Here is a 26,148-nt window from a genome sequence, read left to right on the forward strand (position 1 = left end):
ATGAAAGCTTGATATTTTGGATGGGGGTGTAAAAGGCCTATTCCTGTCCTTATTCTTTATTAGTGCCTTTATCCTGAAGAACAAGACAAAAAAGATTTAGCTGTCTACTGTATTTCAAGAACTGCTTGTATTGCTATGCTCTGTAAAACCAAAAGCTGCTGACAAAGGGGGTGGGATTTCATGGATGCTTTCAGCAGGTATTGCTCAGTTCACAACCTGTGTTAGATTATGCTAGGGACTGGGGTCTATACTTGAGTTTGGGGCCATGCTTTGCTGGCTGAAGAATAGAGTGAATCCCCAAAGGGAAAGAGTAAAGAACAGCTCACAGTCCAAACAGGTGAACTGAAGCCCTGATTCCCTGAGAGCCAGCTGAAGAGTGGTTTGCAAATCTGTGTTAGTACCAACTATTTTCCTTTCCCTTTATGTTCAAAAACTGCCTGAGGAAGAACTAGCTAGCCAAGAGAGACAAAAACCAAAGAGGGAATACAAAAGCAAAGGGTAAAGGAGAAGCAGGAAGAAAGCAAGGTGGGGGAGGCTGAGGGGCTGAGTGTACAGGTAATAAATGTCATCCATCAGTAGACTGTGAAAAGAAACTAGAATTGGATGGTTGCTGCAGTCTGGACAGCTCTTTGGTCAGATGCAGACCTCTCTGCTGAGAAAATCTAGGCACACTCAGGCTGCTGTGCCTCACACTGAAAAACTTCTGGAAGGGAAGGTCCAGGAAATGGGCGTGGATTTTCTGCAGGCTGCCATGGCATGGATGGCCAGGTTTGGTGAAGCCAGTGTATCTCTGAGGCAGGCAGTGGAGCTGCAGCAGCCGTGGCTTGCCTGAAGGTCAGGTCTGAAGCTTTCCAGGGTGGACTGGTAACTGCAGAAGTAGCGACAGGGGCTGACCATCCCTTTCCAGCCCAAGACAAAGGGCTCTTCTGGGGTGTCACCTTGTGATTGCTTAGGAAGGAGATACTGTCATGAGCATTTCTTTGTCACAACCTAAAAGACAGACACCTTGTGTGAATCCCACATGGAGGTGAAGGGGCAGAAAGCCCAGCTCTGTCCCAAGAGAGGCATCTGTGGTCATGCAGGCGTGGTTCGTCATAGGATGCAGAAGTACAGGTGGTGTTCCAAAGGTTGGGAAGATGTCCAAGTAAGGCAAAGTCCTCTCTTACAAATCAGTACTTGGCTGTGGTGAGGGCAAAAATAAGATAAAGGATTAGCAAAACCAAGAGTGTCCTAGGACTAACCTCAGTAAACAAAAAGGCATCCTTAAAAATGTCTTTATGTTCAGAGGTTGCAGAGAGTCAGTGGGATGGAGGAGGAGGAAGGGTGTAAATAGACCCTGTTTGGTTTCATACTTTCTTTACTCTCTTTATTCTTTGTTTTCTGATGATAAAGGAGCTTTATGTAGATACTGTAGAAGAAGAATTGATGAGTCATAAGGTTTACAACTTCATTTCCTCCTGGCTCTTTTTATTTTTTCCTGATGATTGCATCTCCTTGCTTTCTGCCTCACCCCTTGTCTGCTGGTGTGGCAGGATGTGCTGTGCCTTTAAGAAGGCTGTGCTGCTCTGTCAGAGGACTAATTCCTGAGCTTTGGCATGTGTCAAGGCATGCCCTAAGTTTTGTGGTGTAGTTTATGAAAAACTGAAATGCATTTTTCTAGGGAGATTTTTAACTCCTTTCTGCCACAAAGACACTTTACCATTCTCTTCTTTGGTTGCGAAGTGTACACCACTCAGCATCACTATAGGAGGCTCTGCTCTCTTCTCCAAAGAGATAGGGAGATGAAGTGCAGTAGTGGGCTGCTTTTTTCTTTTCCAGTTAAAATTTTTATTTATTGAGTTGTTTTGTTTCATGGCAGAGTTCTGAATGGTGAATAAAGCTGATGTGGTAAACTCTCTTACTGTTTATATCTTCCCACTGGTACCAATGCTCACCTGCCATTGTAGCAGAGTGGTGTAGTCTAAAACATACTGACCCATAGCAGTCACAGCTTTCTTATGAATTTCATATATTGTGAATTTCGTAATGTTTCCCATTGTGAACATTACTTTTTGCTTCTTTTACCCTCTCCTCATGATCAAAAGGAAATTTTTAAGTAGACAGTACAATTAAACTGTAAAAATTAACATTAGTAAATAGAATGTATGGTTCTTTCTTTTTCTTTTTTTTTTTTTTTTTTTTTTTTGTTTCCCCCCCCCAGCAAATCTCATTCTTTTGAAACCAAGTGTATGCTTGGGGGTGACTTCCCGGATTTTTTTTTCTAATGTTTTCTACACACAGCAATAGTCTTTTAAACCACACGTCCCAGGAGGAATATTACAGATGTAAATGACATATCAGGAGGTAACTGTGGAGTAACCCTTGTGATTTTAAAAGCAGTGTTTAATACAAGTTCCTGCATCTGTATGTTAACATATTTTCTAGTGCATAAATCCTCTTCAACTTTCAGCCTGTATTTATCTACCTGTATATTGTCTTAGGCCTTGAAATAGAAGTCCAGGTAAGCAGAAATTTGCTTGTGGCTCTGGCACTCTGGTGGCTCTGGGACTTGCTGTGCAGTCACTCGCAGGAGGTGGGCCCCACAGATAAAGAATCTTTCTGGTAAAGACAGGCCTGTTTTTACAACGAGAAATGTTGCAGGGGAGGAGAAGGAGCTAGGGCTGGCAGTGCCTTCCTCACTGAGGTGGTTGTGTGGCTCTGATGAAATTACTTAACCTTTGAGCTGCAGGTTTTGTGTGAGCTAAATAGTGGTATTATACCACGTATGGCATGCTGGAATTAAATGAATTAACCTACCAGTACTTTACAGTCTTAGCTCTGAGATTGTGCTGAGTACAGTTGTTCTATTTAAGAAGCTTGTAGTGCTCCTTATTGAGCCTTTGGGAGGGCTCCCAGTGCTCCCCTCCCTCCCAGGAAGTCCGGCAGTGCTCTCATCCCTCTCCATGGCTGGTGGCGAGCAGTCTGCGCTGCGGAGCCGCTCTGGAGGCAGCGCTGCATTCAGAGCTCTTCCCCAGGGGCTGCAAGGCACAGCTCAGCACAAGCCCTTCCCAGGAGTTCTGTCTCCTGATTGCCCTCTGGCCAGCCGGGCCTCAGAAATCCCCAGCTACCTATTCCCTGCAGGATCCACTTGTTCCTCTGCTGGAATGGGAAAGAGAGGTCCAGGATCTCCTGATGTCTCTGCCACCTACTTGTGGGGTGGCCTGGGCAAGTCACACCACCTCTCTCGTCACCCGTAATGCTGCAGTGCAGATTTTATCTTCTCCCTTCATTCCCAAGAGCTGCTTAGGTCAAGTTAATGCATGATGAAGTCAAGCATGTCTGTGGACTCACAGCATGGTATAAATATGAAGTATTATTCTGCAATTATGGGTGGAGGTAGCCCTTGTTGAAAATTATTTATTTTATCATAAATCAACATTTGGTTGGGTGTAATCATAAAATGGAGAAAGGAGTATTGTAGAGAAAGCCTGTCCCCTGTTAAAAAATTTTTAGGAGATTGAAATGCTGGCTGACCTGTGAGTTTTTGGTGCATGTGTTGGCTCTGAGTCTAGTACTGGTTACTGAGATTGATGACGTGGCATATAAATAGAATTACTTCTACAGGTGTAGTATTTCATCATACAGATGGAATCAAAGAGTTAAAAAATCCAAGGATCTAATCCAGTATAATAACATTTTGCAAAACCTATCAAATTCACAGCAAGTGACAAGCAGAAAAGCAACTGAGCTAGGTGGAAAATGAAATTAAGGGGAATTATATTGCCCCTTGTTTGTCTAACTAGTTGTTTCACTTAACAGGGCAGACAAACATTTTATCTGAGCCCTTTGCAGAAGCTTAGGCTGAGTTGTGTTCCTCTCTCTCCCCAGCCATATTGTCCACAGAAATGGAGTGCCTTTCATCCCATTTGGATAAAGCAGTGTTCTGCTAGAACTGTGTTTACTCTCTCATTTGTATGCTGTAGAAGACATTTCATCCCTTAAAATATGGAGATGGAGATATATATAGTTGTATTTGTTTGCCTTTTGCTGCCATATACATAATAGATTGTTGTTTGTTTGAAGGATTTAAACATCTGGAAGAGACTGGGGACAGTAATGTCTTTGTCCATAGGTAAGATGTGGGGCTGCAGGTGTCTTCCAAAATGAAATGTTATATGCCATCTACTGTGATGTTGGTTTGTATACTTGAGAATTTTGGTGTAAAAAGGGCAATCAATACAATGCTAATTCAAGCAGCTGGATAAAACAACTGTGGCTAAAAGTGGCACAAGGTAAAAATAGATTTATTTCTTCTCTAAGTGGTTCTGCAGTTGGTACCCATGAAGCTAACACTAAATTCAAATTTTGGAAGTAAATATTTATAAGAAATAATCTTATCTGACCTGGTTGAATAGTGAGAGGAATTGATTTTTTACTAAAACGTGTCAGTATATGATGCACATGGGGCAGAGCTCTCTGTGAGAAATTGTTTTCCTGTAATGTAAGCTTTGTCCTGTTATTTGAACACCAACAAATCTGGTTATAGCATAAATCTAGACAACAGGCTATCACAGATGAAAAGAGTAAGTAGAAAACATGAAGGAAAAAAAAAAAGGAAAGGATAGTTTCTTCTATTGTAGTGCCTTTGCAGTGAATGTGAGGTTACTCTGCAGGAGCCTCTGTGGCTTTTACCAGACTTTGCAGATCAATGCCGTAGCAACAGAAGAGCCGTTCTTACGTTCTGGCTCAGTCTGTTGCAAACTATCCCAGAAGATTAGCCAGGCACTCCTGGATTTGAAACAGAGCTGCAAGTGAGTGACAGCAAACTGAGCATGGGGTGGAGTCTTGTAGCAGTATATCCTTCAGCTCCACTGCTGCAGTCGGAGAAAGATTTTTCCTTTGAAGATAAGACACATGGGGCTTTTGTAGAAACTTAATATGCCCCAAGTTGTGCAGCTGTTACCACAATTTAAAAATAAAACAAAACAAATAAAAGGCAGCGAAAGACAAAGCATCTGGCTCTTCTGTGCACCACCAAAAATTCCTCCAAATGCTAAACCCCAGACCATCGCTTTTCGTTCCGCAGTTATATTGCTTGCAAATCCTTTGTGTGAGGCTTTGAGCCAGAGCAGCCTCTGAGGGTGTGGATGTGGATGTATGAGTGAGAGTGTGAGTATTCAATGTTGTTACGTGGCAGGGCACAGGCAGTTAGGAAACTTCACAATAAAGTCTCAGTGCGTCACTGCTGGTTACTTAGGTTTGGTGGTTTGGTTTTCTTTTTTTCCTATCTGTTGCCCTCCAGTTTTGTTTCCATTTATGAGTGCAGGAAGAGGTGGGAGAGGTTGGGAAATGCTGCAAGACACCCCCAGGCTGCTGCAGTTCTCATGACAGGTGGAGCACCGCAGTGCTGAGTGAGATTCCCGGGACACAGTGCCCGGGGCCACGGGGAAGGGAAGCCTTCACGCTTGGGGCAGCTATGGTTACAAGGGGCCCCTTCAATGTGCTGTATCAGCAGCCAGAAGTTTGACTTACTTTTTGAAAGGACTGGAGAAATTATTAACCACAGTTGATGACGTCAGAGTTGATCTGATTAAAGGTTTGTTTTCTTGCTGGCAGAGGTGTGCTCCGTAGAGACTGGTTCTCTCTTCTTTTTTTTTTAAGTTTCTTTTTTGAACAGCAAACGGAGGGAACTGCTCGCACTGCTGCCGCTGCTCCAGCTGCGTGTGTATGTGTGTAAACAGGATGGTGTATCTGTAGCTGCCACACGCAAACACACATTTGACCATGAGGACTCTTCGCAGGTTGAAGTTCATGAGTTCGCCCAGCCTCAGTGATCTGGGCAAGAGAGAGCAGGCAGCCTTGGATGAGCGGGGGACCCAGCAGCGCCGGGCCTGCTCCAACGCTACCTGGAACAGGTAAGGTCACACGGAGTGCTGGCTCCTGGCAGGCTCCCCGAGCTCCTGCAGGGGCATTGACGTGCAAGTGGCTGCTCCGTGGGCTGCAGCTGGGCTGCCTGGCTCCCACCTCGGCGGCTCACAGGCTGCCTGGTACACGCACTGGAGCTCCCACTCACATAAACACAGCAGTGCCTTTTCCCCCCCATGCTCTTAATCTTTCTCTGAAGGCTTGTTACAGAGAGGGGTCCCTGCCTTCCTTTCAGCCTTTGTGACAGACAACAACTTGTTTCATAGAGTCCAGCTAGAAATATAACTTTGTGTCTATCTAGATATTCTCATTCAAAGTTTATTTGGCTTAGGTTTGTTTTTGGTTTGTTTTTTTTTAATTACATGTGTGCAGCTATTAAAATACATACTTTTTATCTGCATATCTGTGGATGTTGCTGGTAGTTGATATAGTTATGACAAAGTCTACTGAGTTTACTCATGTTCGTACAAATAGATGCGTGCATGTACACATGCAAGCACCTGCACTTTGGACAGGGAAAATAAGCCCTGATTGTTTACTTTATTCTATTTATACATTTTAATTCTATGGCTGTTTTACAAGAAAACCTATGCAAACATGTTGTGAATGTATCAATTAGCTCAGCTATTCAGAAAGCCTCTTAATGTCCATTTTGGTGACAATCTTAAAAGATGAATTCAAGTCTCTAAATCATTAGGTATTAAATTCTTAGGTCATTTTTGAAAATGAAATTACACCTTCTGGATCACAGCTTGGAAAGTGTCATCTGTAGTATTTTCTAATTGTATGGTGGTACAACTGTAGGAAGAAAAATATCAATGAACTGCAGACATATTTGCTAAAATTCTGAGAAAAATAAAATATCATATCTTCTGTCCTACTCACCACTCAATTTGTGGCTTCATGTCTGTATTAAGAATTAGTTGTTGAATGCCAGCAGTGCACTAAAATCTGAAACTGTGCTGATCACAAAAGAGACGGAGTTTCTTCTCAAATATCATGCTGTTTGTATGACCCTGAGTTGTACCTGATGTGCGGGTGGATGGTGGTGGTAGTTCAAGGATAGATTGGGCCATCTTGGGTTCTGCCAGTTGGACTTTATTTGGCCAGTAGCCCTAAGGGAAGCAGCGGGGAGTAAGAGACTCCTGGGAGGGGATCAGGGTGACAGAATGGAGTCCCCAGACCCTTTTTGTGATGGTGTGATGACAGCTTTTGTTGGCAGAGGTTAGTTTTTCCAGGTTTTGCATGTGGGGAGGGAGCTGTGGAGGCTGATGTGAACGGAGAGCAGGTCAGGCACCCGGCTTGCTGGGAGGCAGAGAGTTCCAAGCTTGGGGTTGCTGATATTCAGACTAGAGGGTTTACCTAGTTGAGATGAGTTTGTTAGCAAGCAAGAGTTAAATTTTGACAGAACAGGTACAGCTCTGGCCAGAAGCGCTTGCCAGTCAATGAGCTGGACATCTGCCCATTTCATCTAAACAATGTACAACTGTCCCATTGCCTGTTCCTTGGCTAGGTGTCCATGAGTCATGCCGTCACTGCTTTGCATGAACTCAGACCTAACCATGCTTTCCACCCCTGGGCTGGCTTCTGCCAGTGCATGGATTGCCAGGCTGTCAGTCCTTTTGATGACACGCTCCCCTGAAATGCCCGAGAGCACTAGTGGGGTTGTTGTGCGGGTCAGGTGTGCATCGTGTGCTGCGTTAACAGAGCTGCGACAGGTACTGCAGATATGAGCTGGTTGCACTGCAGGGGCAAAGGAAAGGCCTTTGATTTCTTATGTAACAAGGCAAGGCTTTCTTCTGAGAGAAAGAGTGAGGGTAATTCTTGTTTCAGGCTCAGAAAGACTTGTATCATCTGTTGCTCTTAAGAAAGTCAGATATGCTACAGGCTATAAAACTAGGTCTTTATCCTGAGGAAGGTCAGGCCTTAAATGGTACTGGATTATTAAGAAATTATCTACTGTACCTTCTGCCTATAACCAGTGCATGCCCATCTTGACATATATAACAGGGTCTAGTCCTGAGGGAATCTGTGTTCGTCTCTCCTGGGGAGACTAATGTTCTTGGACATCTAAAGTTTGACTCACCAAAAATCTGGTCTGGCTTTTTAAAATCTTGGACTGTGGAATTTCTTTTTATTTTTCTGCTGCAAAATTGAAACAACCCAACACAGGACACTTGGCATACTTTGATTTACAGGAATGTTTTTCCTTCCAAATGAAATGATTGCTTGTGTTGTTTCATTCTGTGTAAGCATAAGAGCTTGCTGATCAAGGAAGTCAACATGCACTAGCAGAGCTCTCCCCTCTCATGAAGGCTGGCTGTTCTATATTTAAATGTCTGCTGTTTTCTTGCCTAATGTTAGCAGCTGTGCCTGGGTGTGGCATGTGTGTATCTGCTTTTCAAAGAAGCTTTGAATCGAGTCTGTGAGAACTGAAGTGAGGAGAGCTGAAGCGCAACACGCAGCAGGTTCGGCCCCGCACAAACAGGCTGACCCCACGCTGAAAGGCAGATCTTTGAGGCAGAGAAGGATGCTGCCCCTGGTCATACCAGGGACTGAAAAGCTGAAGTGCTGCTGGTGGGGTCTTTTGCAGGACAGCAGCTCTGTCACTGCGGGCATTTTCGGAGGGACGGTGCACGCATGGCTGCCCTTCTGCGCTTGTTCTGTGTGTGGTCACCACGGTCCAGTGATATCCCCTCTGCTGCCTTGTCCCCCTTCACACCAGTCTCAGCTCAAGCTGAATTCTCATACCTGAGAATTATTTCCCCAGGGCAGGACAACCTGAAGGAGCCAAGTTCAGCCTACTGGGAGAATAGAGCACTGTAGCAAGGAAGGTCGCTTCCTCCCTGAGGACTTCCCTTCACATCTGAACTAAAACACAGTGAAACTTCTCAGCACTGTAACATCAAAGGGAAATTGGTGCCAATCTCCTGCCTGCTATTAGGCAAATGAGACTTTATATCATGGCTTTTTCAGAGCTTGCTTTCCCATGGACCCCAGATCTGTGCAGCAAAACACTGACAGTGCAGTTAACTAGCAACCAATGGCAACATAGCGGAACAATTTACTTCATTGCAGCTCACAGAATTTGCATTGGATTAAAATAGTTTAAATTTTTTCACTAGCACGGTCTTCAATTCTTGCTCTCCCCCCCCAGCCCCCATTTCTGCTTTAGGCAAAAAATGAGGGCTGAATGCTGACTAAACCCATTGGACTGAGAAACCCAGGGGTTTTAATCTTGAGCTCACACACCAGGGGGCCCACTCAGGCCAAATAAAATTCATGGCAGGGTTTTCATTCTGACTGAGCTAGCACAGACTGCCTAATCAGGAGCTGATACTGTGTGAGTTGTGCTCTGGGAAAGCCTTTAGTCAAAGGCTCTTAGATCCTCTTTGATGTAAGAAAATATGGAAAATTTGCAGAAATGTGAAGGCGTAGGAGAAAGCAAAGGAAAGGTGAAGAAAACAGGTAAGTTGCATGTGGCATTAGCGAGATCAGCAGTAAATCTGGGGAGACTATCTGAAAGGATATTATGGCCTGGGCTAATTTTTTACAGGGTTGTAGTAAGCACAACAACTTGCTGTAAGATAACTTTTACAGCCATGAAAATGATATTTCATTTCCTAATTTAAGATTAATGTTTTTTCAGATCACAGGAAGACTTTACAGTGGAAAAAAATATTCCAGATCAGCATATTTTTCTCTTTCTTCTGTTATTCAGTTTTTATTTAGAAATATTGCAAAATATTTCTGCCTGTATGAGGATTACCTTTTTTTTTTTCCTGACCCTTTATTTGAAGCCCTCTGTGGAGTGTTTGGTGCTCTGTGTGCATGTGTGGCAGACAGAATCTCACTGTGGGCTGGGAGGGAGAACAGGGCTGGAGAAGGAGACTTCCCACTGGCCCAGGCAGCACTGCTCTCCATGGAGCGTTTTCCAGCCATGACTACAGTAATAGAAGGTGGTGGTGGTAGGGAATTGCTGCCCCCCTGTAGCCCTCCAGAATAACTTATACTTTAATTGTTCCTTGAATGCAGGAAGTGTAAGTTCCTTCATCCTATAGTCCATAGAGATATTAACTCTTAGTAACACCTCTGGGAAGTCCTTTCATCTGTCTGTCTCAATTTCTTGGTGTGTAAGAGCAGTGATTATAGTTGGTCAGGTGAGTGAACCAATGCCTCCAAACTCTTTGAAGAGGGAATTTTCCAGACCAGCTTATTTTCACTTGTATGACCAAGTGCTTAATTGCAGCCTATCCCTCTTTGCAGGTTGCCTTACTTCGGGTAGAAGTTCCAGGAACATAAGTGAACTAGTATCTGCAAGCTTATGTTGGAAGGGTCAAGGCCTCATGGAAAGCTGGTGGAGTTGCAGCTGGACTGAAGCTGTGCTGAAAATAGGCTCTTCCCAATTGGATTAAGCCAATTCAGAAAAATTATCTTTTACTCTGGAACAAGGGTGTCTTCAAGAAGGTTTTGATGCAAGTATATCAGGTTAATTATTGTTAATTAGCTGTTCATGTAACTGTGCAGAGGAAATGTGCCCTAACTAATTAAGTCCCTTTTGAAAGTGAAAATGTTGTCTTTAACTGCCTGGTAGTCAAAGGGTGTGATTATTCACACAGCATTGTTTTTTCTTCTGGACTTCACCTGGAGCTCTGGGAAGGGCAGAATTTGCAAACACTACATAAAAATCATGGTGGTATTTTCACCTATGCTGTTTGCACACAAAGGCAGTGGCTGCTTTAGAGAACTAAAATTACTTGCGTGATGTTTATGGAATATCAATATTGGCCAGTCCTGCTGCTTTGCCTGGAAATGCTGAGCTGGGGAGGGGGGCATGACCATGGCTGAAACACACAGAAGAAGATCAGGATTTAAAAGACTTGCAAGCCCAGCTTTGGAATTGTTCCTCATCTCTGTGGCCAAACTGATTCTGACCTGGCAGAAAACTGTTTTAATCACAATAGTTTTTCCTTCTTGGCTTCCAGATGTCAGTAAAAGAAGAGTTATGGGTGGTACTGGAGGGAGCCAACCTCCCATCCCAGTGGTGTCTGGATGGACAAATAGCAGCTCAGGAGAAATGTGTGTTTGGTGGTATTGAGCTCTGTAGCCTATAATTGATTAATACTATGTAAAAATCAGAATACTCCACCCCACCCTGCTCACCTTGACCCTGCCCCTGGGCTGGTTGGGGGTGCCATCAACAAGCATACAGCTCTATGCTTCAGGGATTTACACCTTCCAGTTCCCTTCATGGTGAAGCTAGTGGTGGGGAAAGTCTGTGCTGTGTGTGCTGGAGCTGCCATTCACCACGTTTTGGACAGCTGGAGCCATCTCATCCTCTGGAGATTCAGTCAAATGTGGAATGAGTTGACTTTTGAATGAGATTAGGTTTCTTAGGCTACTGAGTTGATTTTTGTGGCTGTGAGTGCTGCCTTGGTTGTTGGTAGTTTTCTTTAGCAATCTGTAGGTTCCATGGGATAGATAAGTGCAACACATTGCTGGAGCCATCTGACATTTTGTTGTCATTCTAAAGGCAACTAAAGGTCTCTTCAGTTTTCACATCCTGATTTCCCCTTCTCCAGCGAGCCTGCTCTGTGGGGTTTTTTTTGGCTCTGTTGGACTTTTGTTTCCTGCAGTACCGTGTTCCTGTGCACACACTTACACACAAAGCAAGTAGAGAGGAGGTGTTCACAGTAATATTAGTGCATGAGGGCACCCATTATTAACTTTCACATTGTAAAAGAGTTAGAGAAGGGAGTTTATGAGGCATTTTCAGTTCAGGTTAACTATTGCAATATAAGTATAATTATGCACATCACTGAGTTAAGCCTCAGCTGCTGGTTGCAGGCACAGGTCAAGTGATCCACCCACCTCAAGCATCTTGCAAGATTTCTATGTGTAAGCAACAGCTCAGATTTTCTTTACAGCAAAAGTTTGAACCATTTTGACCAAATCGTCTGAGTTCGTTTTTTTTCACTAGCTTAAGGTAACTAAGAAGATTTAAGCAAACTTTTCATTATCCTTACACCAACTGAGGCCACCAACAGCATCCCACATAACTTGCAGGCTGGGGCTATATCCTGCACCCTCCATACAAGCATTGCTCTCTGTGATGGGAAGGAAAGGCAGGTGGTCAACTTAAGGAAGCCAAGACTTGTTTTCCAGACAAGGATGTTGTCCCTCACTAGAAGAGATCAGGGCAGATTAAAAGTTCACTGCTAGGATGTTTTATATAGATGCTGTTCTACTATAAAGACAATAAGGTAAATGTTTAGAACCTTTTAATTCTGGTTTTAAAAGCCTGTTGTCTCTTATTTCTTTGAGGAATAATAATGGACTTGTTAAGCTGGAGAGAGAAGACCTCCCTCATTTAGAAAAGGGTGCCAGACAGAAAGAGAGAGAGTACATTACTTTTTAGGAGAGATATTTAGTCATTCTTCTCTGCAGAAGTCTGGCAGGGAACATTGCAAAGTTCATTTCTGAATCAGAAGAGCGTGTAAAGACTGCTTGTTTTATTCACTACATTGATCTTACTTCCCATATTACTCATAATGTTAAAATACCCAAGTCACTTCACTGTATACCAGAGATATTTATATGCCAATTTTCAAGTAATCATAAATTGAGTGTGTCTGTATGAGCCAGCCAAAATAATCTGGGTTAGATTGTGAATGTATATCTGTGCTTGTGGGTGTAGGGGGGAAAGAGGGACTGCTGTGGCAGCAGTCGTGTGTAAAGCCTTGGAAACATCCTCAAAGGAACACAAGAGAGAAGAGGATCATTGTTCTTGTTTCTGTCTGCATCTGTATTTCTCCAGAGCGGGTCAGACCCTTCACCTGCCACTTTCATTTCCTTTTCCTTAGATGGAGGTGGCTGAGCTTTTCTGATAGTGCATCTCTTTGCTGTTGTGTGCCTGCATATTGAATCTCTCAGTGAACAGTGTGGAGTTTACCTTCCAACCAATCCTCTGCTCCCAGCCAGCATTGAAAGGTGCTGTCTTAGCATGGGCCTGGGAAAGTTTAATGTGGACACTGGCATTCCCAAGGCAATCTCTGCTGCTGCCTGGCATAGCTCCTGCAATGCCATCCCCTTGCACTGGGAGCAGCTCTGTGCAGCTGGATCTGGCCCTGGGTCAGGCCAGAGCTGACCAAGTCTTCAGCACCTGAACGGAGCCTACAAGAAAGGGGAGAGACATATTACAAGGACATGTGATGACAGGAAAAGGGAGAATGTCTTCAAACTGACAGAGAGTGGGTTGAGATTGGGTATTAGGAAGGAATTTCCCATATTCCCTGTGAGAGTGGTGACGCCCTGGCACAGGGTCCCCAGAGAAGCTGTGGCTGCCTCATCCCTAGAAGCATTCAAAGCCAGGTTGGATGGGACTTGGAGCAATCTGCTCTAATGGAGGGTGTCCTTGCCCATGTCAGGGGGTGGGACAGGATGATCTTTAGATCCTTTCCAAGCCAGGACATCCTGTGATTCTGTGATAAGCTCTTCTTCCACCAGAAGCAATCCCCTGGAGACCTTATACCAGATACTGACCATCTTTAGCTCTTCTTGACAAGGCACAGCAACCCACACCCTCATATGCACAGGATGGGAGGATCTGGTCCTTGTCCTGCTTTCCAGAGTTCTAAAGTTGATTGCTGCTGCCTTGCACAGACTCCAGTGCAATGGAAGCTGTTAATTGTTTCTCTACTGAGCCATAGAGATAAAAACTATAGTTTCAAATGCTTCAAATGTACTTAATATGTGAGTGTATTAAAAGTTACAGTCGATATACTTGAAGTACTTTAAAATGCTGGCTTAAGTTTTTGAAATTACTGATTTCAGATGTGCAGCTGTTGAAGTCACTGAGCTGGAACAAATCAAAAGGAACTGATTTTCAAAGATGTTATCTATTTTCTAGGCAGTAATTTCCTTTTAGGCATCTGGGATGGGTGGAGTAGCAGAAGTCACCTGTGACTTTTAAAAGGTCCTGAAGTGTCTAGACAGAAATGCTAGGATAATTGTGGAGGTGATACCCTTCTCAAATCTTGCTGGGCGCTGATGACTCTTCATTTCCTCTTTCAGTATCCACAATGGAGTGATAGCAGTATTCCAGCGTAAGGGTCTCCCAGACCATGAGCTGTACAACCTCAATGAAGGAGTCAGGTAAGACCCCGGCCGCGCAGGGCGTTTCCAGCCGGGGGCTCAGTGCTGCTTCCAGCCCTCACACTCAGCTTCTGCAGAGCGCTCAGGTTGTTCTCCCAGTGGCAGTTTTGACCAGTGCAGTCCATTGTGCCTCAGTAATTGCTCAGTTATTTAAGGTACAGTTGAAAAGAAAATTTACCAAGATACAAGCTGTTATCTGGATTTGTAGCACTTCACATTTTACTACTTTTTCAGCACTTATTATTACTTACCAAACCTTCTCACTGGCAAGGGCAAAGTAGCAGACTTACTTATAGAAATTTGTCCAATGCTTTATAAAATAAATGTGGAAAAGAATCTGCACTTACAAAAGATAGACAGCTTATTACATTCCCTAGCTGTCTTCAGGTATGATCGTTAGTTATTCCCTTTCCCTTACTGCTTATTGCTACTCTGTCTGGGCACTGAAGTCAGACTCTCCAGTATATTCCCCAGAATTCATAGATATTCTGGATTTATCTGTCCTGTCTGATTTCCAGTCTGGGATAGTTGGCTCAGTCTGGTTCCTTTAATTGTGAAAATGTCTTCAGAAAAGTCCAGCCAGATGATATTGGGCCTGTGTTGCTCTTCTTGAAATTAAAATAAACTCACTCTTCAGTTATTTTTTACATTGCTGGTGAGAAAATGACATACAAAGAGTAGCTTTTCTAGGATGTCTGTCAGTTAGCATGATCCATCAATCATGTTGAGTAACTTAGTGGAATAATGGTTAATCAATGTTATTATTGTAAGTGCCTTTAGAATTTTCAGCTTTATCTGAATGACAAAAAAGGTACTTCTGGACTGAGATTTCTTGGCCAAATGCATTTCCCTTAATATGCTCATCTGCTGGTGAGAGACAGAAGAGAAAAAATTTTCTGCTGATGTGTCAGACAAATATAATCTGGTATGAACCAACAAACAGATAGAAGTGTGCCCAAATTTTGCTTTAATTTACTTGGCTATAAACCCTGCACCACAATCATGCTTGGTAACATAGTTGAGTTGAATTTATTGCAGCATCTCATGTGGCTGAACATGCAAGCTGACTAGAAATGCACTGATTTTTTTTTTCCATTTTATGAAGGGCTTTTACTGCCACTTGAAAGGCCCATTTGTTTTTGTTTGGATAGGGATAATGCTGCTTTGTTGGTATCTCAGCTGATAGCTCACTTCAGGGAGAACGCCTGGTGCCTTATGCCTGAGCTGATGATGAAATTACTGATTCGATACATGCCAAAAATACCTGTCTTACTGCTTTTGTTATTTACTTCAAAATAACTTTCTTTGAGTTGATGTAATTATTGAGTATAAAAATACCTGATACATAAACATGACTCAGAAGGGGAACAAGTGTATGCTTGCCTCATGGTTGCTTTAGATGCATTTTCCCACGAGTACAAAATGAGACACAAGTCCATTATTTCCACTGGGCAGAATTCTAGTGTGGAAGTGTTCGGGTAAATGGTTAAAATTAGTTAGGTTTTTTTTTTTTTTTAATAGTTACAGGACAGTAAAATAAGTTATTTTACTTTACCACTTTTATTGGAGCACATTCGGAAATATTTTTCATAATAAACCCTTGAATATCCAAGTTGACTCACAGATCAAGTGTAAATATTTGAACAATATTTGCACACAGGAGTGTTAGGTATATTCAACTACCATGTGTCACATACATGCCAACAAATACGTAAAACTTCTTCTGAACACTCATCTCGAGGTTTTGAACCCTGATTATTTAAGGAAACAACAGTGGGTGCAAATTTGTCCTGTACCGTTTACTTTTCTTTTAAGTTTGGCTCGTAAGAGCTGCCACTTGTTTACACCAATGCCTTTTGACACCATTCTTGCACTCCTCTGGCCAGGAATTTGTATTTAAGTGGCCTTAAATACAGACTCATATACACAGCCCTCAGAATCCCTGTTGCAAAAAACCAGTGTGGGAGTTGAGTCTCTCTCACACTGCTGGAGCTCCTGAGTTCCTCTGCTGAAGCTGATGAAGCACAGTAAAGTCCCAGCTACTGGGAGTATCACCAATATGTGACCTGTGCACTCCTCCTTCTGGGCCCTTATTGCAGGATTTATTAGGAGACTGAGTCAAAAGTCTAGTAATGAAAATCTCCATGCATATTTGGACTGTTTAGTTTTGTCTTGGTCCATGTCTGCAATATTAATAATCAAATAGTGTTTTCTCCTTTTTAATTTCATGTACCATTTGTCATTTCAAAGGGTTTATTTTGACTGCTTTTAAAACAGAGAAGAAAAAGAAGCGAAGGGAAACACAGTGGAAGCTGGATGTCCTGTATTACAGCTAATGCATATTTATAGCTACCTCTTTTCTGAGTTTCAGGATGCTGATGCGATGCAAACAAAGCACATTTTTAGTGGCATTTCCTCTTTTGCAGCCAGAGTTCATACCCAGTAAAATCACTTGTTTGCTTCATTCAACTTTCTTTAACATCTATTATGCAGTGTTACACTTTCCATTCTGAGTAAAGTTGCAAGAGTTAATTTTAACATGAACCAATGAAGCAGCATCAGGGAAAAGAAAAAGTTAGGAGCTATTTTAGCACATTTTAAGGGAATTTTTATTATCATCTTAATTTATTAAGTCATTAAACAGGCAATGAAGACTTGATATCAATGATGGAAAAGTTTATGAATGCAAAATGTTTGCTTTAAAAAATCAAATGTACTTGAAATAAGATCTGCTCTCTGGTCAGGGATCTCCTTGAGGTTTAGTCACATTTTTACCTGGATTCCACCACGATATCCGCATGTCTAGATAAGGTTGGTCAGCAATTGGAATTATCCAGAATCTGACAGCCTAACTGGTTTTTGTTAAAGGAAATTAAGAAAGGATGAAAAAGAAACTGCAAGCAATGTCTTGGATCCAGTTTTGTTGTGGATCTCTTTTAAATGAATATATGCAAAGAATATCAAACACCAGTGTTCTGATCTAGCCTGAGGCCCTCACTGTTTCACTAGAAATTAATTAAGTAGCTTGAAGTATTATGACGGATTGAAAAAGCAAGATGCATGAATTGTGCTGTCAGTTCTTTTGCCCTGTAAACTAAGATGTAAATGTAGGCCTGCTGTGGTGTACTCTAGTGCATATAACTGCCTACAGGCTGGTTGTTTGAGTTCAGTTGAAAAAATGGAAGTGTGGTGGGATCTTGTTTTATCAGAGAGCTGGATGTTGGATAAGTAGAATGTACATTTTTATTTCCTGACCTAAATACCAGAATTTACCAGTAGAACCTAAAATGCTAAAAGGAAAGGTAGCTGCACATCACCTCTTTGAGCCTGTGAGGAATCCATCTGGAGCTGCTAGTGCGAGGAGAGGGTAGAAAATCAAGCAAGATCTGTCATCATAAGGTACCAGTATTTTCTTGAAATAGTGGCACAAGGAGATACATGAGAATAAATTGTCACTCTCACAGGAAAATTCAAATCTGCAACTTTCTTGTTGATTCAGCCTAAAAATGGTCTGTCTGTCCATGTTCAAAGTATGATGAACGTTTGGTCTCATCACTTGTGATCTAGAAAAATGTCACCTCATTGGAAGGAAATCTCCACTTGGAGTGAACACAGTACAATTTGGCTATCACAACCTCGTTCTCCTTGACTTCTTTTAAGGCACTGGAACTTGAGCAGCCTTTGAGTGAGGTGGTTTTTAACCCCTGCCGAGGGCTTGTCAGTATTACTGTTGAGGGCAGAGTCCCAGGGTGTTGCCGGAGCTGTCCTCTATAAGGTCTGAGCTGTCAATTAGGCATCTAAATAGTGACCTGACTGGAGAGTTATCTAGCATCCAGCATGTGTGCTTTAAATAACACACGTGAGTTTTACCTGGGTACAAACAGGCTTACGGACCGAGCTGAATTCAGTTTCTGAATTTGAGAGTTTGTGGGATTTTGTTTTGCATGGGAGTTTTAGTTGCTCTCTGTGGTTGCTTTGTAGGTTTTAGTGTAGAGGGATCACGAAGGGCAGAGCTGAACTGTTAAATTCCTCCCTACTTTTTCATTGAAACCATATGAAACTTCAGCCGTGTAGTCTCCTGAGTGGGCATGGGATGGAAAGCATCCTCTTTCATCGAATCTTATTTTCCTTTCATGTGTGCAATTGAGGCATCTAAAATGACAGCAAATATTTTTCAACACACAAAATCCTGTTTTGAGTCTTGGTATTGTTGACCCTGTTTGCTCTCTTTGTAGTTAGTCATTAATGACAGTCTCTGTGCCCATACTAAATTAATTTGCTATTAGTGACTTCCCCTCATTCATGCAATGTGCAGCTAATGTGATTTGCTGATTACACAGATTCTTTTCTTGCTCTTTTTAATACAGACAATTACTGAAAACAGAACTGGGATCATTTTTCACTGAGTATCTGCAGGTAGGCCTATGTTTTCTTTATTTAAGTCCAATTCTGTTTTATGTTACTGAGAAAAATAATTTTGCCCACTCTAAATGATGACCTGGAGACCCTTGAAACCATTCAGAGATGTCCACTGACTTATCTGTGGTTTTGAAATTAATAGATTAATGAGATTGGGATTTTGTATACATAAATCTAGTTAGATAAGGAAAGCCCAACCTGTCATGGTGTTTCTGTAGGTAACTGCTGTCTTTCTTAAGATTTCAGACATTGGGTTTTAGCTTAAAATTGAACTCCTGGAGTAAACTAGTGAAGTTCATTGCAATAGAGTTACTGGAAAAGACTTTTGGAAGTAGGTACCACTGTCTGTTGAAGCAATATTCTCTCTGCTTCTCTAAGTACCTGTTTTGTAGGTCAGTGATTTGAAATTCAGGAAGCACTTTGTACTGCACAAAATACATCCTCTGTCCTAAAAACAGCAGGTGACCATAGCATCATTTCACAAGTGTCCCAAGTGAGTTAAATAAGATGGACACAGCAAGAGTTCTTTGATGATTAATTTTTAAAATAAAAGACCCCCTTCACTGTCTAAAGTTAAGAATGATCTAAATGTGAAATGTGATGGTTGTAGGGAAGTACAGAATTGAGTAAATGCAGTCTGTATTTTATTTACAGAATCAGCTGCTCACAAAAGGCATGGTGATCCTAAGGGACAAGATCTGGTTTTATGAAGGTAACTTGGATTTTAGCATGGCTATGTATGTCACAGGTGTTTTAGCAGATGCATTCTGGAGGCACTGGCATGCTTTCCACGATCTTCCTGGGACTATGGATTAGTTTGTCTCAATCCATTCCTACAGTCTGTTGTTGGGTCCTGCCTTGGTGCTCTCATCACCCTTCATAAAGGGGAGGGGATTGCCTAGAGGAGAATTGAAGGAGTCAGGGAAGGATTGCCTCCAGCAAGGACACTTCCTTCTCCTTCAGTTACATCCTGCTCAGGAAATGTGAAATTGGACTGAGATACATAATAAAGAAAAAACTAAGTACAAAGATCCCACTTAGTTTAAGTATCTAAGTCCAAAAAAATACTGTAGCTTGTTTTAAGAGTTATTCTGGAGTCATGCTGGCATAAATGAGGTCAGGCACTGTCTCTCTTGTTTTAAAGGCAAGGCTTCATTCACCTGTTTACTTGGAGATGCCACCTCTGGAAGTAAAATCAAGGATAAACTTCCACCCAGTGTGTTGCTTTATAGTCACCAATATTTTGTCTTCAGTTATTATGTGGTGTTTAGATGTATTGTTAAATATACTATCCTGTACTAGATTTGGCATGCAGATTGTGCCAGGGGAGGCTTAGATTACATGTTATAATTTCTTCACCAAAGGAGTTGTTCAGGCATTGGAATGGCTGCCCAGCGCAGTGGTGGAGTCACTAACCCTGCAGGTATTTAAAAGTCACGTGGGTGTGGCACTTGGGGACATGGCTTAGAGGTGGCCTTGGTAGTGATGGCTTCATGGCTGGATTTAATGATCTTGGAGATCTTTTCCAACCTAAACAATTCTGTGATTCTGTACATCAGACGGTGAAATGGTTTCATAATAGCTTCAAGAATTTTTGCCCATGTAAACATTCTAAAGATCTTTGAGTAATGAAGGCAGTTTCAAAGAAATGCATCTTTCCTTTCCAAATCTGTAGTCATAATGTCACTTAGTCTAAATATACTGCTTAAGCAGGAGCTTGGAGATTGTTGTTTTCATTAGTCTCAGCTATCTATAACTCCTGGAAGTGACCTTTCATTACTGACAGTACAGTTGATCAGATTAAGGTGGTGTTATGGAATAAAGCTTTTCTGGTGAAAAGAGAGTAGCCCTGAACATCGCAAAAAGAGAACCAGCATCACATTAAAAACCCCAAAGCTCACAAAAAAGTACTGAAAGTCCTTAAGCTGAACACCAAATTCCTCAGTCATATAAAATAACAGCTTGGAAAGCACAAGGGGAGCTGTAGGGATTGCAGGGTCTTCATAGCTGCTTTGTAAATCACAAAGGAAGTTGTTTTATAAGTAAATCAGCAAATGAGATACAGACCTACCTACATCCAATCTTCCCCCCCTCCAGTATTACCAGCTTGAAAATCAAAAATACTGTATGTGGTGTTTGAGATCAAAGCTTAGATGAAAACCTAAAATGTGAGACCACTAAAGGGCTTTCAATTATAGGACCATGTTTAGGAAATACCAAATTTCAGCAAGCTGCTGATTTTAAACTAATTTTGTTTTTTTACCAAAAAGGCAGGGGGATCAAGTATCCCATAATAGAGATTAGCTAACTCTGAGTGCTGTTAGCAGTGTTGATGCTTTCATGCATAATTGCTTTGTGATATGTGTGTAATTCTGAGCAAAATACTCCCTAGATAAGGCTCCAAGTAATGCGGTAATACTAAAATTAAGAATAGCATCACATTCTGACACCAGTAACAATACTGATTGGTTGCTACTGAATTTGCTTCTTGGTAAGTCATATTGTCATGTCTGGATACATCAGAATCTCTGATGTCATGTCCTCCATAACACTTGCTGGTGGAGGTGCAGGGGCATTGCTCTCCTCTCACAGCTGGGCTGAGGTTATAGGGATGGTAAAGAGCTTGTCCAAGGTCACGTGGGCCATTTTGGGGAACAGGGATCTGAAGACAGAACCCACCTATTGAACCAGATTTCCTCTGGGATCTTGGCTCCTGCATTTCCAACTTGGTTGTACAGCCTGGCCAGAGCTTCTCCAGATTCTGCTGGGCAGGATTCCAGGTGGCTGCAGCTTGGGAAGGAATGGACATGGAGGTGGCCTTGTTGTGAGGACAGTGGGGAACTCACCCCATAGCAAATTCTAAGTGCAAGGCTTGAAAGTTAGAGTAAAAATTACAGCCCTACGATTGTTCTTTTCCATGGACTTGGGTGAGATTTTCTGTGTAAAGGGAACAGGGAGCAGTGGAAAAGCTACAAGGGATCAGTTTGAGAGGGTGCTTTACAAAGCACCTCCACAGAGCGTGGTTTGCTCTACTGCCCTGCAGCTTGAAAGGCTGGAGGGAGCACAGTTGGGTAAGTCCCTCTGCAGGAGTGCTTCCACATTTAACCTGCTGTGTTCTCCCCCTGCTCTCCTCCAAAGTCCTGTCCAGCAAGTATTACTGCAAGAGGAAGACGTAACCTGGGCCATTACTCTTCATTCTTCACAGGGTTTTCCTGAGTAACCTCAGACTCTGAGTTTATTAAAAATATTGGATGAGTCACCTGAAAAGACACAAATATGGAAGGATCTGATACACCACTATGGAAAACTAATTCCATACTACTAATAGTTGTGCTGCATGATTCATCTTGGCATATAGCACATTCACATTGTTTCCTGCATGTTTTACTTTTTCCAGCTAGCTGGTAACAACCAAAACTCTTCACTATTTTGTTTTGTGTTTTTGCAGGGCAGAAGCTGCTAGATACATTAGCTGAAACCTGGGATTTTTTCTTCAGTGATGTGCTGCCCATGCTGCAGGCTATTTTCTATCCCGTACAGGTAAAAAAATTATTATCATAGAATCTTGAAAAACTGGAAAAAGCAACTTTACAGGTTCATCAGCAGCTTGATGCAATGCTTAAGTCTCTCTCCTTGGGCCAGCCTCCCAGTGCAGCTGTTCTGTTTAGTCATGTCATGCAAATAAGTTACTTATGCAAATGGTTTGAAGGGCTCAGATGGAAAAGATGAAGGGGAACTTAGAAAACAAAAGTAGAGAGCAGGAAGGCTGTTTAGTGCATCTGCCAATCACACTAAAAGTCAAAAAAGGTTATGAATGATAAACTGACGTGTTGCACAGTGAAATAAATGGAGTTCTGTTGATTTAAATATATGCATTTCCTTCTCTCCAATGTGAATTTTGTCTTTGAAGTATCTCCACTTTTCAAAAGGAATTGTATTTCTGAGATAAAATTCTATGCTATGATAAGTGGACAGCAAAAGTCAATGAAGTTTGATGAGCACAGATTTTGACTCCAGTAATTTTAAATGCACAGTAGGTACTTGATCTTCTAATGTAGTGATAGCCAGAAAGTATTGTTAATCACTGAAGTCTCAAGGAAATCTGTTCCACACAGGTGCAAGTGATCTTCGCAGTTGCTCATAGATGCCTACAGATTTTATTGGGAACTGGGTGCCTGAGTACATCTGGGGAAACTTGGGAAACCTTCTCCCATTTTTTCAAGTGGACATTATGCCTAAAATGATTACTCAAAAGTTAACAATATTACTGTTTGCATCTTCAGACAGTTACAGGTGTGAAGTCTGAATTTAGACTCTGTTATGTATCTGAGGCCTTAAAATATTTTAGTAACACAAGTCTTATCCCCTATCAGATGGAAATAATTATTTGAATTTCCAAAGAAACCTTGAGGATTTAAGAATCCTAAGTCCCATGTAAATTCAAATAGATCTTGTTGCTCGTGTTCTGAATTTTGTTCCAAAAGCCTAGTTGGTGCTTATGTGCTCTTGTAATTTCTATTCATAGCAACTGAAGCAGATTTGGGGGCTTCTTTACTTCAGTTTAAATCATTTAGGAAGTGAAAAGGAATAGGTTGGGTCAGGCTTATTTATTCCAGACTTAAGTCAACTCCAGTTGAATACCAAACCTCCCATATGTACAGCCAAGTATAGCCAAGGAAAAACCCCTAATGCCAGAAAGAGAAACAGTTTCACAGCTCTAAGTAAGGCGGGCACCGTTATTCTCTGCAGACAGAGCTGGAGTTTTTTTCTTCAGCTGGGAGCTTTCCTCAGTGAGAAGGTATTGCTGAACCAAAGACAGATGGCTTTGAAAATGCAGTATGAAACTCCAGCTCTGCTCCTGCTTTATAGTGAACTCTCTCAAACAATACAGAGAGGAGTATCCACAGGTGGGCTGAGTCAGGATTCCTGCCAAATTTGGAGACAGTAAGCAGGGAGTACTCAAAATCTTACAAAATAATGGCAGTTCAACCAATTTGCAGTCATACCTTTTTTTTTTAACTTATGATATATTTAATTTGCGATGAACTGTTAAAATACAAAATATTCCAGTTCTCATCCCACCCCAACCCTTCATCCTCTCCACATGCAGTCAGACACAGTCGCCATCCGTAGAGATCATTACTGCCAAATCAGATTTACTGTGCTGACTTGGGGGCTGCTCTCTGTCCTTTGTTATGTTTTCTCCATGTTTCGTGTGGATTTACCATTCTTGTAATCCCTTGGGAGTGGAGGAAGGAATTTGAACAGAGGATTTTGAAACTTGTTTCACACTGCTTATGATCGGTCTTGCTTTCTTTGTGTTTCCAAGGGAAAGGAACCCTCGGTTCGGCAATTGGCTCTTCTGCATTTTAGGAATATAATTACCCTCAATATCAAATTGGAAGATGCATTATCCCGTTCCAGAGCCAGAGTTCCACCCTCTATTATTCAAATGCTGTTAATACTTCAGGTAAATTGGTTACTTTTCTCAGCCTGTCTTTCTGTACTGCATTGCTGAACTCTTCTTAAACAGTCTCTGATTTTGCTCATTCATTGGAAATATCTTACCCAGAATACCAGAGCTTCTGTGCTCCTATGGTCATAATATCTAAATCCTAATATTCTAGTATCCAAATATCCGAATGTCTAGTGTCTAAAAAATCTTATTAACCTTATTTTCTAAATTATCCAATAGTTTAATAATAATCATATACTCTATGTTAATATGTTATCTAGTATAGACTATCTAATAATATAATAAATAATGTGACATATAATGGTATAATAAAATAATATGATAATTGTAATAATGAAACTCTCCAATATCTTAAAGTAGCAACTGTAGAAATGCTGTAAGATCAAGAGAGTGTGAGAGTACAGACTTGTTTTGCAGCTGGGCCTTGAAACATGAAGTTTTGCAAGGTGTGTGGTGATGACATGATTTCCATTAGATGCTGTGTGTTGCTGCATTAGCAGTTCAGAATATCAATGTTCACATCTGGAATAGACATCAAAGTGAATATACAATTAATACAGCAATGGTTGAATCATGGTCATATTTGGTCACTGGAACCAAATTCTGTCAAAATTGACAATATAAAAACATTAGGACCAGATACTGGTATTTGACTTCAGTGTTAGATTTTTTTCTCTGTGTGTGTGTAATAGCAGGAGAAACAAAATGAGAAAATCCAGACAAAAAGCAATTTTAAGATATTTTTATTTGCTTAATTAAATAAAAGCATGAGATATGATGTAGAGAAAGAAATGAGGCAGAAGGGAAAGTGAGAACCAGGAGTGGATTTTTAAAGGGTGAGGGAATTGAGATTTTCATGGCTTCTGGTTTTTTTATAAATGTTTCTTTGCTCTTCATCACAGTATGAAATAGTTCTGTATCTGAAATTGTTTTGAAGAGCAAGATAATCTAATGAGGCCAATTTTGAAAATGGAGGAAAGGAGCAAGATACTGTCTGCTGGGTCAAGAAATGGGATTTCACCTCTCAGTGAAATCAGTGATATGTCAGTGTCCATTTGTTGGGGTGTTTATGGTGTGCTTAGCCTAATTGTCTCAGGAAAAAAATATTTATCATATAGGAACGTCGGCTTGGTCTTGTCTCCCTTCTCATAGACCCCACCTTCCAGAAGCTTCTTGAAACTGCTGGCTGATTATGACACAGTGACACAGTATGGGAGTCTCATGGAAACTGGTGTCTGGAGAGAGGAGAGGAGCCTCAGGGAAAAGCTGCAGCATGGCCTTAAATGTGTAATGAGGCATCAAGGAATTCACAGGGATTGAGCCATGAGCCCAGCTGCATTAGCAGACACCAGAGACTCCACACAAGACAGTGCCATTGCAAAAACCTTCTTCACAGGGATGTTCTTAGGCCTCAGCCCTTCTGAGGTGTGAGGCAAACTGCCCGTTCTAAGTCAGGCTTCCCTTCTAAATCAGGCTTCAGCAGCATTGTTGCTGACAGGTCTGCAAGATTTTTGTGATTACTTTAGGGAGTCTGTGTTGGCTGCGGGCAGGATCTGGCTTTTAATGGATTCAGTGGTGAGCTGGCAATTGAGTACCATCCTGATTTTTTCTTTGCAAATCTGCTTTCTTCAGCAACCTGAAGTGTTAATACCGTGGATGCCTGTTTAGAGCAAAGGGTCAAATCCATTCTTGTTGCAAAGCTGTTCATGGAAATCAATAACCAAGTGAGAGGGAATTTGCCCCTGGGTGTTTATTTCTGCATAGTTTGCATATGGTTGTGTGGTGGGGATGGTGAAAATCTTAACTTGGCAATAGCTCTGCTAATCTCGTGGTTTCAAACCTAATGGGAATTGTGGGAAAAGGTCAGAAGAAAATCTGGGAATTGGCTAATTACATTCTTAGCAGTGTTAGTAAGTAGTTGGAATTCAGAGCAAAGACTTTTTTCTGAACTCAAATGTCATGTTAAACAAAATCAAATTTTATGCATTAGTGCCATAGTGGAATTTTCTCAATTTAGGTGAACTCCATTTGTTAATAAGGCTGGAAGAGAGCAATTCAGCTGTCCAATGAGCACATGGTGGTCTTGTGCGCTTTGATTTTCTGGGCTGAGAGATGGTGTCTTGATGGGGATGTTGTCTAATCGTGATTTGTGACCACTGTGAACACCACTTCCATAAGAAACTTGGTGACTGGAG

The 26,148-nt window shown here is 41.7% G+C and overlaps 1 protein-coding gene across 6 annotated transcripts in view; it reads left to right on the forward strand.

Moving 5' to 3' along the window:
* The window catches only part of PRR5 (proline rich 5), a 70,973-nt gene that overhangs the window by 25,374 nt on the left and 19,451 nt on the right, over positions 1–26,148 (forward strand). For 2 of the 6 annotated variants that reach the window (XM_039698270.1, XM_039698271.1), the window contains exons 3-8: positions 5,781–5,894; positions 13,978–14,058; positions 18,426–18,474; positions 19,132–19,189; positions 21,926–22,017; positions 23,807–23,947. In XM_039698270.1, coding sequence (XP_039554204.1) covers positions 5,791–5,894; positions 13,978–14,058; positions 18,426–18,474; positions 19,132–19,189; positions 21,926–22,017; positions 23,807–23,947 — 525 coding nt within the window. In that variant the 5' untranslated portion in view covers positions 5,781–5,790. Of the gene's footprint in view, positions 1–2,480; positions 2,501–5,494; positions 5,895–13,977; positions 14,059–18,425; positions 18,475–19,131; positions 19,190–21,925; positions 22,018–23,806; positions 23,948–26,148 lie in introns of those variants that run through there. The other 4 variants (XM_039698273.1, XM_039698274.1, XM_039698269.1 and 1 more) reach the window with 4 other exon arrangements.

The sequence above is a fragment of the Passer montanus genome, unplaced genomic scaffold (assembly GCF_014805655.1).
Source record: "Passer montanus isolate IOZ18808 unplaced genomic scaffold, ASM1480565v1 scaffold122, whole genome shotgun sequence".
NCBI classification, from domain to species: Eukaryota; Metazoa; Chordata; class Aves; order Passeriformes; family Passeridae; genus Passer; species Passer montanus.